General features: G+C 46.5%; 1 protein-coding gene across 2 annotated transcripts in view; it reads left to right on the top strand.

The window, feature by feature from the left end:
- The first annotated feature begins 1,610 nt into the window (after window positions 1–1,610).
- The window catches only part of LOC133349419 (transcription cofactor vestigial-like protein 4), a 56,447-nt gene continuing 44,032 nt past the window's right edge, over window positions 1,611–14,025 (top strand). Inside the window, exons 1-2 of one of the 2 annotated variants that reach the window (XM_061562831.1) lie at window positions 1,611–1,978; window positions 5,335–5,400. In XM_061562831.1, coding sequence (XP_061418815.1) covers window positions 5,343–5,400 — 58 coding nt within the window. In that variant the 5' untranslated portion in view covers window positions 1,611–1,978; window positions 5,335–5,342. The remainder of the gene's footprint in view (window positions 1,979–5,334; window positions 5,401–14,025) is intronic. The other variant, XM_061562830.1, reaches the window with a different exon arrangement.

Below are 14,025 nucleotides of genomic sequence, written 5' to 3'. Positions count from 1 at the left end.
GCTCATCTCATCTTTCCCCGTGTTTCAGTTCATTTTCCATCCCTCTCCTCTTGTTTCTCATTCTTTCTCCTCTCTCTCCCCTTTGACGATCCGTCTCCCCCCCCCACACACACTTTATAGCATTGACTCTACTCACCTTCCCGCTGGTGTCGTCACGGGTACAACGTTGCCAGTATTGTACGATATCTTCTCGTGGTATTGCTACGAAGTGGCAACCATAGGCTACCGCACATCCACCTCGCTCCTGCGCACGGACCGAGGTCATCGTCTCGCGTTGCGCAGCGTGACCTTGTTGATGAGAGTCTTCAGTTTTCATTTATTAGGTATATCCCTGTGAGCCATGCGGCTCTTGATTCGGGTGCAACCGCAACAAACAAAAAAGACTGAATGTCGAAACCAGTCAGGAGTTTGCTGGTGCTGAATCGATTCTGCCCAAATGTCACGCACCCCCACGCAGAAGGCTGCGATGTGTGATTAATACTCTTATATTTGTTTTACGTGGAGAGACAGTTCTATACGAAGGGAAATGTCTGATTATATATTCCATTTAAAGTGGGGGGCGGGTGGCATGAAACAACTTGGCGGGGCGTGGGGGACTGTTGACGGCCTTGTACGAACTTTAGTTTAAGACTCTATAAGGGTAGTAACATGGGCTGCTGTATGGGGCTGTTACTGTGGCCAGTGAGCTTCACCGATTGACCCACGACTGCAGGTCACAGCACGTAATTTTGTGCATCATCCCAGCTCGCACTGCCAGACTTTACGATCACCCCCACCCCATCGCCTCTCTACCCCCCTCCCCTCCAAAAAAGTATCTTACAACCTAATTGTTCAATGCAAGTAACATACGAACACTTCTCTATTTACAAAAACATTATTTTAAAAAACTCCCAACTCAACACATCCCTCAATAGCACCGTGGCCTTAAAGGTAAAATAAAATGTATAATAGGCGACGTTTCAGGCAATGTCCCATCTTCACAGCACATTTTTTTAAAATAGTGCCGTTTGTTGCTGACCGCTTGTTGTTTTTGTGGCTTATGCCACTTCAGTGCTCAGCAACCACGATATATTTAAACAACAACAAACAACAACTGCCATTCGCCACTAAGTGGCGGTGACGTCACCACGACGCTTGTGCCAGGCCATGTGCACCTCGAGGCCACGTGAAGTGTCGAAAGCCCGCTGGCAGGAGTTAACGGGGCAGACTAAGCAGGTGCCACGGGTCGACTGACCGAGATGACCGAGATGACTGGCTGATGCACCACCTGTGCCCCCTACTGTGCAAACTTGTTGTGCATTAGCCACCCGGCGCTCCGCTCGTTGTTGTGAGCGTCGCTCCTCCGCCCTCCGTTGTTGTTGGAGGGCGACTGCCTCCAACTTCCCAGTAGCGTCCTTCACGAGCCTCCTCCACAGAGGCCGATCTTGACACCGCTGGTGCCAGTCATCGGCAAGTCCACTCAGCTCCACACACACACACGCGCGCTGTGCGGCCACAGCCGAAACCCCACGCAGACAGCGAGGCTGATGTCACGCTCCGGTCCGCACTCGCATCATTATCATAATATATTCAGAGCGAGTGCTGCAGGGAATTTGCCAAAGTTCTTTGCATTTTTCGTCTCGTGTTTGAGCCGAGCCGCGCTGCATGCAGCAGAAGGCGGTGGGGTGGGGGGGGAGAGATTGTGTGCGTGGCTGTAACCGAGTACTGCATGACAGTCACACGCGCACACACACGCACGCGGCTCGCTTGCGCTGTTTGCTATAAAACTCACACAAAACCAACTCGAACCAAACAGCCTCCAAGTCGGGTAACCACATCGCCTCTACCAGTCAAAGTGTAACGATCGTGGAACGACTGACGAGTCGACGTTTGCCCGAATGCCGGTGGCCGCCGCCTAACTTGTTGTAAGTCGCGATCAGACTTGGCGACTCGCGGTGGCATGTCGTCGTCACCTGTGACAAGACGCGTTGCTGCACAGGTAAGTCGCGCGCAACACGTGGTGGGGTGGGTCGGTGAGCTGAGAGTTTGCGTTAATTGTTTTATATGTACATGTCGCGCCGAGCATTGAAATCGGTAAAGTTGTGCTTCGTGGGGTCGTCGGTTGTGGTTGACAGCTGTTGCGTAGTCCTTGAAGAAGGCTCTGTGCGTATTGCGTTCGTTACATCCTCGTCGTCGTTGTCAGTGGTGGCAGGCGTTCTGCTTTCTCTACGGAGCCAAATTGTTGTTTACAAGTATACATGCCGCGTATATATATACACACTGTATATAGATCCGTGCAGCAACGCTTTCTTTGCTGATGCACTTGACCGCAGTCGTAATAATATTGATGATAGACCGTGTAAAGCATGACATGAGAGGGGGAGCGGTGGCGCAGCGGTGAGCGCACCGCGTTCAGTTAGCCGGCAACCTGAGTTCGATTCCAGGCCACGGCGAACGTCAGTGGCGGTCCAGGATATCTGAATTGGGCCCGCGAATCCCACACCCCACCCCCGTTTCAACAACTCGTCCTGATGTGGTGAAGTATGGTCGACCAACAACCCCCAGGACGTGACCTTCAACAGCAGCAGTGGATTTCAATGTAGCGTCATGCGGGTGTTCATCCAGGATATATCCACTGCTGGATGAAGGCTTCTCCAAGACTTTGCCTTCTCTCACGATCCTGGGACGTCACAATCCGAGCTGGTAAAGCTGGCACGCGGACTGATGTCGTCCATCCGCTCCATCTCCCCGTTGAGAGGTTCTCATCCAGCGGTGGATCGAACACAAGGGGGCCAGTGGATTATAATGAGGATAACGTAAAGTGACTTAGTGCCGCGAACAAAAAAAGTTATTTGCTGCCTGCAGTTATCTTATCAGGTGCACTGTCCGATTATAGACTATGACTCATGTAGACCATGCTAAACATATAAGTCAACGTGTGTATGGCATATGCTGTAGACTTTTGAATATCCGTGCTAATAATGGGGAGAATGGATTATTCAAAATCGCGGTTAATCCAAAAAATTACATTAAACTCTGCCCCACGGTTGTAAAGGTATTGCAACTACTGTACTGTAGAGACGATCACGTAGATTTCGGATTCACGGGACAACATTTGTTCGGTTTAAGTACCGTGTGATGTGTATGAAACATTTCCAAGAATAACAATGTCTAACCAGTTTTAGATTCTTAATTTGGGCTTAAGGGAAACTCCACGAGTGATACATTCATATTAAAATCTCAGGGTGCGTGGTTAATCCGCAAATCGGATAAACCGCACACCGATAATTATAGAGTGGACTGTACTGTAAGTTCTGACTCCACACAATGTTTGACTCCACAAACTTAAAACCCCAAGAGACGTATCCGTAGGCGAAGTCTTTAATTCAATGGCTTATTAAAAACACGTCACTCAAAAAGCAACTGCTGAAAACAAAAGTCACCACTTAAAAAGTACAGAAGACACCATGGCACGTTGGAAATGGTGTTAGCTTGCAATGTGTCGTTTTCACACACCGAAGATTACAAACGAAAGTTCGCCAAATTAATACCGGCCAGATTAATAGCAAGTCAAAACGTCTGATGTGTCCTGTATTGTGCTATTAATGCTTTTTTTTTGCATCCTAGCTAATACTTGAATTGTATTCTACATTTGCCTAAAGAAAGTTTGTTTTAATCAGCGTGTAACATTACCTGCTGTGACACGCGTTAGAAATATGGACAACATGGTGCAAAAGCGGAAAATATTGCAAGAGAAAGCGTTGCGATTTTAAGGATGCTTGCATTGACATTGTAAGAGACACACGTGGATTCGTGAGTTGTGAAAAATAGAGACATCGTCTTGACCTCAGGTCGGCAAGGGTGATTCTTGGACAGAACACACTTCAACACCATCCATTATGCACCCCCCGTGAGGGAAACCAAATTGGGGAAGCCTCCATCCAGCAGTGGAGAAGGCGAGGGGCGCTAACGATAATAGAGTTTGTTTTGTGTGTTAGATCGCGTAAATATAAATGTGTCGTTAAAGCCGCCACCACCCGACACAGCCAAAGTATGGTTTGTCACGTAAATAAAACATGCCAGTACGTTACTAAATCAGCACACGGGTATATGTTGGAGAGTAGACACACAACATCACCAATTCGAGCACGACGTTTTGCCGCTAATTACTACCAGCTTCATTAGGCGACAGCCAGAGTTGTGGACAAATCCTCCTGTTTCCGTCTTAAGTAGAGGGTCTCTAGTGGCTGGAGGGATTCACATGAACCCTTAACATGCAACAAACACGAATTGAAAAACGCAATTGATTGTTAAACACGTGGTCTGAGATGCGCGTCGACCAACGTTAATCAACGTTCATCACGATGCATTGAGTTAAAGAGCCCAACGCTGCATCAGCTTCTATTCTGTGTTACATGCTGGCAGTAGTATCTGCATCAACATACGTAAATAAAGCATGCCCTCTTTCCTAATTCAACGTGCCAGGTGATATAAACAGCATATACCAGATGTATTGCACACGTGATTGCGGTCCCCTCTTCCTCCATAGACCTCGAATTCCCACTCCAAATGTGTTTGTAAAATTCACCCATTCTACAGCCCTCAGCTGTACAAAGAACTTGAGATTGCAAAAGTGATAATATTGGAAATTTGTATTTATTTATTTCAACCATGTTCAGAATGCAGTGGTGTTGACGTTACAATGGAGTTGAAATTACAACGGTGTTGAGATCGCAGTCGTGTTCAGATCTCAATCACGCTGAGATTGCAAAGGTGTTGATGTTGCAATCATGTGGAGATTGGGATGGCAATGGTTTTGAGATTTCAGTGGTGTTGAGATGGCATTCCTCTCTTCGGAAATATTGCTGAAACTGCACTTCGTTATTTAGACTCTCAGTGTGTGCTGTGTGTGTGGGGGGGACCTGGTCTTCACCCGAGGACGGCTGCTTGCGTTGTGGCCGAAACGTCGTGAGAATTATTTTATAATGTTTTACTTTATTATTTTATTATTTCCATTCTACGTGACTTTACCAAAAGAACCAAGAAGATGAGTGTGCTGGTTATCACGCTGCGCTGTACTACGAACCCCGCGAACCGAGTACGAGTCCTGCTAACGATCAAACCCCAGTGTAAACCAGTCCCAGGCCTCCCCTAGGTCAACTCAGCCTCAAATGGGTATCTGGTGTGGTGTATAAATGTCGCCACGAGGGAGACAAAGGCGGCCGGGCGTGGTGCTGACCACCAACAGTGGCACTTGAACCAACAGTGTGGCCAGGCTACACGTGGGATCTTTGTTGTGTTAACGTGTCAACGTGTGTTGTGCGTGTTTGGAACCTACGGCATGGACATTTGCAGTGAAGACAATGGAGTCTCCGCTGGATGTGCTGTCACGGGCTGCCTCCCTCGTCAACTCCAGAGCGAGTAAGTAAACATTCAACCAATAATTATTGAACTGCCTTGACAGTCCCACTTGCCGCCGTGGGCGGTCGTGAGTGTTATGTGTCCATAACTTCAATACGCTGCTCAAATGGGAGTGAGTCAAGACTGGATCCACGACTGATTCAGATGGCATTCGCCACCGACGTTATCAGTTGGAGATAATGTAACTGGGGTTGTCAGGTTCGTACCGCAGTGGGCTAACCATGGTGCCACAGCTCCGCGCCAATTAAAGATTACTCTGGGTCAATTAAACACACTCGCTCACTGTGCCACTTCAATGAAATGCCCTTTGTTCAACCAGGTGCGACAGCTTTTGAAATGCAATGTCCTCTTACACAAGGGGTGTCTTCTGTAACCATGGTAACTTTGGTGAAAAGAATATTCGGCCAATTACAGTCTTACACAAGTAATAGTCAGGAATGTTTAATAAATGTTCAATAAAGGAATACGGCCGTGGTGTAATTATTTGCACACTGGACTTGCAATCCAGAGGTCACTGATTCTCCTGGCATGGCAGTTGAAAAAATGGTGCAAGTTTCTCACATCCCTTGTGCCTTTGTCCACCCGGCAGCCGTGCATGGGTGCCCCACATTCACTCGATTAGCAGGTCATGTGCTAATTGGGGACATGCAATTTCTCCAAGACATCTGGCCAGTGTGGAAGAGTAGGCCAAACTACCCTCATGTGAGGCTCTCTAGAGCTTCCTGTCGTGTCAGGCAGTGGCATGAACAAACAATTGCAGGGCTGTACCTTTCAATTTACTTTGTGTTAAGTCGTATTGTCTCATTGCGGTGCTTATGTTCGCTGGCCTCACTGAGTCTTTTGTTGATGAATATTTCACATCCATATGGCGGTTGCCAATCTCTCAGCAGCAAAGATGATCACCGTTAAGTACCACAAAATGGTACTTGTTAAAATAAAAACTATATTTTTCTTCTTATAGTATCGGGTGTTTGACGAGCATGAAAGTGCAGGCCAAAAACAGTCTTTAAGAAGAGGGCTTGCGAGAGCTTCTAGTGGAGGCCCTTCCATCAGCAGTAGCATGGACAAGCAATTGCAGGACTACACATTTAAACAAGTATAACCCGTAAAAACAAAGTTTTTCACTCTAAATCCTTTATATGCGTGGCGGCTAGAGTCCTCTCGTTTTCTGGCTTGAGATGGCTGCTACCTATGGGTCAGATGATTGTCTGCCAGTATTAAGCAATTGGTAATTAAATATTTCATTTGATTTCCCTAACAGTGTAAAATTTTGGAATTTTTTTTTCACGAACATTAATTGTCTCGCACAACGAGTCTGTGTGCAAAATGTCAGCTCGATTGGATCACGGGAAGTGGGTTAAAAAAACGACCGAAAGATTTGCACGGTCGTAAGCAAGCAAGCACGCAAGCACGCAAGGAAGCAAGCAAGCGAACTTAATATAAAGGATTTAAAAATAAATGGTTGCATAGACATAGTGGGTCATTTTAACCAAAAGGCAGTGGCTCAGTTGCTAAAGCCAGTAAGCTTATAATGATGAGATTATGAGATTATGAGTGCCAGCGGTACAGTGTTTAGATCTACACTCTTTTGATCTGATCATGTGGTGTAAATTGGGACTGCTATCCAACTCTTGACTGAAACTATTCATATTTCCACGGATCGAATCAGTTTCAGTCGATCCAATTTATTTCTGTAATTGGATTGTCATGATTGATAACATTGCCAATTATTTTGCCACCACATTGACTGTTAAGAGAAGGATGTGTGGGTTTGGGCGGGACACATCTCTAGAATTGATGATGGCCGATGGTCTAGACTGAAAATGCAATTGCTCCCAGCAGGAAAGAATGCACCCAAGAGGGAGACATCACGATCAGGAGCTAGATGGATCGTTGCATGATAAGATCATGGTGGAATTGCGAAGACTTGAAGCAGTCCTTCCACGTGCCTACGTGCAAATAAAATTATGACTCCTGCAGCTATTATTTAAAATTCTATATGATCAGATACATAAAAAGTAAATCAGGATGGGATCTGATGTTGATCGGGTCATATTCTTATCCAATCAGCTCGATTCACCGAACCTCTGGCGATTTTTTGCTGCAAACATTTGGTCGATCAGACTCTGAATTCAACAGAAGGCCCTTCCGCGTTGTTTGAGGTCAAATCCCAGCCGCGGCTGAACGAGCACCATCTTTGACAACCGTCACCTGGTGCCTGCCCTATGAACATTATGGCTCCTGCCATAGAAATATGGATTTTTCTTTTTACACCAGAAGCAAGACCTACCAGACGGACATGAGCACCGCCTGATGTCATCTTTAGCGTGGGGCCACTTTTACTTTGAAGCAGTGGAAGTGAGCAGAGAGAGTTTGTGGCTGCAAAAGTTTTTTTAAATGAAAGTATTTGTGACGCCTGCATGTGTGTGTGTGTGTGCGGGGGAGCCACTGCGTAGTGTAGTAGGTAGCGCGCCGCGCTTCAAACACGGCAGCTCGAGTTCGATTGCCACTCACAGCCAACACCGGTGATGATAATCTGAACCGGTTCTGGGCTTCCCTTAGGTCGACTCAGCCTGAAATTAGTAGCTGGTGTGGTGGGTAAACATCACCACTCGGGAGACAAAGGCGGTCGGGCGTGGTGTTCGCCACCCACCCCCTCGCGTGCCGTGCCGGCCTTCATAGGTGCTCGCTAACAGCACTTGCCCCAACAGTCTCTTAAGGCTATACGGGGGGTCTTTGTCTTTTGTATTTGTCTTTTGGGAGCCACTGTAGCACACCTTGGAGACACACGATACTGCAGACAGCCACGCATGTGCGATGCGGAGCAGTGGAGCTGTCAAAACAAATAAAATCCACACGCAGCTCGCTTGCCTAATGCCGCCAGTCAGCTACCACCGTCGAACCTGGAGACCAGTTCCATACATTCCGGCGTCGTCCTCGTGAGCATGTAGCAGAGAAGGCGTTCCACCTTTAAGCGAGCAATTATCGTACCCGCCACACCAGCGAACGATCGTGAAAAAAACAGTAGTGACTTAATCCTGCTCGAATCAACGATTACTGTATCAGGGCTGGGTGGATTATGTGCATTGCCTAACCGTGTCATTCATGCTTTTGTGTTGGCTTAGGCTGCGCAAAGAGGGTGTCGTTTTAACACGCTTGTGTTCATCCTTCTCAAGTAAGTATTAACAATTGCATTAACTACAGTGCCGACTTTTTGTCCGGTACTCGAGCTAATGCAATTGTTAATAATAATCACGACAACGAATGTACCTCGTGTGGCCCTTCCTTCGACAGTCCACTGCTGGATGAGGGCCTCTCCATGCCCTGACCACACTCTGCCCCACTGGTCAGTGCGGGTTGGTGACGTTGACACGTTGGGAGCACAGAAGTACCGTACAACAATGGATGTCGCCACACTGCACACTGCTGCCCACCATGTAGCCCCGTAGCAGCCGAAAACCAACCACCTTTCATGCATGGACGTGGCCCACCCGAGCACTATCCAGGCTCACCTCTGCTTGAACCCTTAGATCGGCCGCATTCCGAGTGATTTGGTCAAAGGAAATAATTACATCTTCTTGGTTATTTCGGTAAAGTCACGTAGAATGGAAATAATAAAACATAATAAATAATAAAATAATTCTCACGACGTTTCGCCCACAACGCAAGCAGCCGTCCTCAGGTGGAGAGCAGGCCGAAACGTCGTGAGAATGATTTTATTATGTTTTATTTTTATTATTTTATTATTTCCATTCTACGTGACTTTACCGAAAGAACCAAGAAGATGAATCCCTGCAGTCACGAAAGCTTTGAATCGAGAAATAATTACAGTACGTAGTTCCAGTGTTAATACTAGCTGACAATCTTGTGTCAAACTACTGCTGGATGAAGGCCTCCTCACACTGTCTATATTTTTTTTTAACCATAATTCACCATTCAGGTTAGTGCATATTCGAGGATTCCCAGGAATTGTTCAGATAATCCCTCTCCCCCCCCCCATGATCGCTGTGGCTGGGAAATGCACTCGGTTCACACTCGAATTCATAGTGCAGTGTGCTAACCGCAGCACCGCATCTCCTGCTCTGTATTTCAGGAGAGAAATGTATAAAATCTGAGGAAGCTTTGCCTTTGAACTTTTTTTTTGCTCTGCAAGAGCCACCTGCTGACACTTTGAGATTACTGTCGCCCATTATTATCGACGTCTGCACGCAAAGCACTTCTCAACAAAGAACGTGTCGTGTTCTCTCTCCAAAAAAAGAGAGTGCAATAACTTGGCCGGAATGCCCAAGCATCGGTGCATTGCTGTCAATATTACTTTCATTTGCCTGCTGTCCTACGTGTGCAGCATATATATAGTTACATAAAATAAAGTTTATAAGACGTTTAAATAAGGCGATTATTGTAGAAAAGTGGAATTCTGTAAAAAGAAGAGACCTCGCCAGCCACCATTGCCCCTGGCTTTTCCCACCTCCCCAATTTTTGCTGCCACAAACGAAATCCTGGGTGACAGGTTTTTACAACACAGTGGCCTCCCGTCAGCTGCCAAATTACAGTACTCGTAATATTTTTTGGCACCGTTCCGAATGCCATGCAGGGTCCACAAGCAACGGCGTGTGTCGAATGCATTTGGGCCAATGCATTTGTCTCCACAAAGACTTTGGTCCAACCCAGGATGGGGTTGCCACTTGTCCAGTTTTTTTTCCCAGGATCGTCCTCCTATTGAAGTAGTTTTCCTGATACGTTACAAGTCTCGTTTTTTTTGTCAGTGGTAAAATAATGATACACCACTAAAGACGAGGCATTTACATACAGTTCTTCCTTCTTATGTTGTTTTGAGGTATTCTTATTGCCATAATATGTCCCACTTTTTTCGTACCCCAGAGGTGGCATTCCTAACCATGGACTCGTCATGGCCAGCAGGTGATGAAGGATTGTAGCTGTGTTATTGTGGGCCCTCTTTGGTGAGCTGGCAATAAGCCCGGTGAAGAAAAATGTGGTGCCCCAGTACATAACAATCTTGGCTGGGTGCCAACATCTCTTCCCATCCCCCATCACCATTATCAAGGAAAGCAACTTTGCCCAGGCCTAAGATTGTAGCCAAACTCAGCTTGTGAATTATTTTTTTATATTCAACGTTTTTATTCTGAATAAGACCAGAACGAATAAAATATGTAGAAATGGAATAGGTGTCCAATATATTTAATCTCGAAATTACATCGCGATGCACCCGAACCCTCCACAGAGTCGGTTTGATATTTTCTCACCAACCTTTCCCTTAAATAAGAAAAAAAACACATTATTTTACGCATTGTTGAACCCTCCTGAGCTTGGGGCCCCAGTACAGTTAGTTGTACCTCCCTTTCCACCCCCTGGCTGGCTGGCACCACACCAAGGTAGTCCTGGCACGGTGGGTAATCCAGGCCTAGCGTGAAGCAGAAAATCAATGGTAGTCTCGGAGGTTTATTTTTTTCCAAAGACTTATTTGACTTCTCAGCGTGACAAACAAAATAGCGGCAATGCAGTGGGGCCAATACGCCAACACGGCTCTCTGGAATTTGGCTCCTTTTGACTCGAAATGCTGTCCCTCTTACGCACACTGTTTGGAGAGCACACACATGCCCCGTAACAAAGCCACGGGGTTTGATTTTCATTTAAAGTGCAATCGGTCTTTCCACTTGACGACAACCCACATTGTGGCTATACAGTGAGTGGTTAGGTGTGCTGCGGAGGGATCGGGAAAAAAACACCGAGCACACGAATGTTGCCGCAGCAGTCACGCCGATCAGCGGTTAGTGCTTTTCCATCTGAATTCAGAAGTAACGTACGTTCAACCTCTTTTCGCACCGTACGTAGCCAACCGTGCTTATTGGAGGTGCGGGGAAGGACAAAAAAACTAAACACAAAAACTCACTTCTAGAGAAATGCGTTTTCAAGCCAGAGATGATTTAAAATTGCACACAGCTCTGGTGGCTTCCTAATATCTTAAGGATCTATCGAGTTTAGATGCGCTTATAAAGAGCGTCATCCGGTGCGGAATGAACTTTCTGTTGATCCGCGGGACTGTGTCAAGTTCACCCGCACAGCCGCGGTGGCTGATCGTCGCGTGGCCATCACCATCAGCCAGCCACTCGTGCACCAGGTGCCAATCCACGTGGTCCGTGGGAAGTCCTAGTGCGGTTTGCGATCGCCCCGCTACCGCCGAAAGTGCTGTTAGCGAGCACCTATCAAGGCCGGCACGGCACGCGAGGGGGTGGGTGGCCAACACCACGTCCGACCGCCTTTGTCTCCCCAGTGGTGATGTTTACACACCGCACCAGCTACTAATTTAAGTCACGTAGGTAAAAAATAAAATGAAAATTAATAAAAGTAATAATAGAAATACTGTTATTTTATATTTTATAAAATTATTTCATTTTATTTCTATTATTTTATTAATTTGTATTTTATTTTTTACCTACGTGACTTTTTCCGAAAAAACCTAAGAGTATGAATCCTTGCAGTCACGAAAGCTTCAAATCTAGAAATACTAATTCAAGGTTTAGTCGACCTAAGGGAAGCCCAGAACCGGTTGACACCGGTGTTGGCTGTGAGGTTTGGCCAGAGGAGCCTTTGGTTCGGATCTGCGCAGCCCACATTGGTGCTGCCACGTTTCCTCTGGAGTGATGTTCGATCCCAGAATATCTATTTTAATTAGACAGTACCAATCCGTACTGCCGCGCGTGGTGAGGCGTGACTGGCATGGCGTGTGGGAGGCCTCACTCCACCAATGGAATGAGAATGGCTGGAATAAAAACGTATAATTTGTTTTATTATATAGCAACCCACGCTGACCAACACAGCAGTATGGTTAAGTATGGATCTTCAAACAACCCCCATGACCGACATAGCGTGGGGAGGATTTCATCCAGCAATAGATTGACTAAGGGCATCACACCATGAGCATATTCTCCAGATGATACGATGCTCTGGAAAGTAAGAAGCACCCGGGGTCAATCAAGTTTCCTCCGATTCGCACGGTTGGCAATGTACGGTGCGAAAGAAGTTCAACATACATCAAAGTTATGAAAAGAATCTAGACGTGTACGCACACATACCGGATTATTGGACACACCTCCAAATCTTGCTTTAAAATTACAGGGGGGGGAAATTGCGATCGTAATCCTGAGACTTCCTGTATTGCGATCACGGAATTAAGTTGCGTACATGTACCATTACTCATGTGCTACTCATGTGGCCCATGCAAGTTTACCTATTATGTCAAGTACTTTTGAACACAAAGAATGGACGTAAGTCCCAGGGCGTGCTGTGTGTGTAGTTATTGTCTCGCGGGCCAATATCCACAACTTTACAGTACATTCCGCCGGTGAGCAATTGCGTTAGGGCTGGGCCAATTGGAACTGTAAGAAGGCGTTCTGTTAAGTGCTCATTGCGGTGATGTAATGATGACTTGTTTGTTGATCTGTGACCCGCGGTGAAGGGTACTGTAACGTATTACTGGGACCAGGTATGGGGGTAAGGAAGGATAGCATTGATTGACTTGCTGATTGAATGAGAATTTTCTTGACTTCTTAATTTCAAATTCATCCAGCATGCTGCGACATTTTGCTTGTAAACGGAGAAGCGATATTTTAGTAATGGTCCTTAATTTACCCAGGGGGGGAAAAAGGCGCATTGAGTCTCAAGAATCCTTTGCACGAGGGTTCTGGAATCAGTTGTTTGGCCAATTCCATTATTTGAGTGTTTAGTTTAGCGGTGAGGAATCGAGAGTACCCGGGAAAAAGCCACACAAGCCAGAGGTATAAGGGGCCGTCCATAAATGACGTCACGCACCTGGGGGGGGGGGGGGGGGGAGTCAGAAATGTGTGACGATTTGTGACGAGGGGGGGGGGTGAGAAATAATGACGTCACATCAAAATGCGCAACTTTAAATAAATATAAACAACACGTTCTACTTAATCAAATAGACGTTTTTTTATAAATGTTTTCTTCTACAACATCAGAGTGCAGCGCCACATTAAATACGAACTACAATGACAATAGTTTAAAGCAATTTGAAGCATGTTTTTTTTGGGGGGGGCCGAGAGCTTTGTGACGTCATATTTGAGGGGGGGTCTGACTTTTTGTGACGCCGTGTGACGAAGGGGGGGGGGGGGGGTCAAAAATCGTCCAAAATCGCGTGACGTCATTTATGGACGGCCCCTAACACGCTGATAGCCCCAAGTCTAACAACACCTGGTGAGGTGTTCCCAAGCACATCATCTCTTAGCCAAGCGTCAACGAAGGGCATCTGTGCCGTGTCCCGTGCTTAAACTGAAACAGAGCACCACCATACTGTAGTTCAATGTATTGCTGCACATATCGTAAAAGCGGGGTGTGTGCCAAGTTTGAGACAGACAAAAAAAAACCCGCCCCTGTAAAATCTTAAAACGCAACACATGTACGCGACTGCATGCTGATTTATATTAGGTACAGTATGGTGAATATGGGGTGGTGTTTGTTAACGCACTGTGCCTATTAGCCTGGGAAAAAAAGCTGAGTATTGATTCCTGGCAATGGCGAACGTCAGTGGCAAAAGTTACGTCTGAACTGGTCCCTGGAGCGTTCTTCCACAAACCCAGACTTACC

Source organism: Lethenteron reissneri, chromosome 30, assembly GCF_015708825.2.
Source record: "Lethenteron reissneri isolate LAM-NWPU_2019-01 chromosome 30, ASM1570882v1, whole genome shotgun sequence".
Taxonomy (NCBI): Eukaryota; Metazoa; Chordata; class Hyperoartia; order Petromyzontiformes; family Petromyzontidae; genus Lethenteron; species Lethenteron reissneri.
The sequence above is the reverse complement of the archived record's forward strand: the minus strand, read 5'-3'. Positions and strand labels throughout refer to the sequence as shown.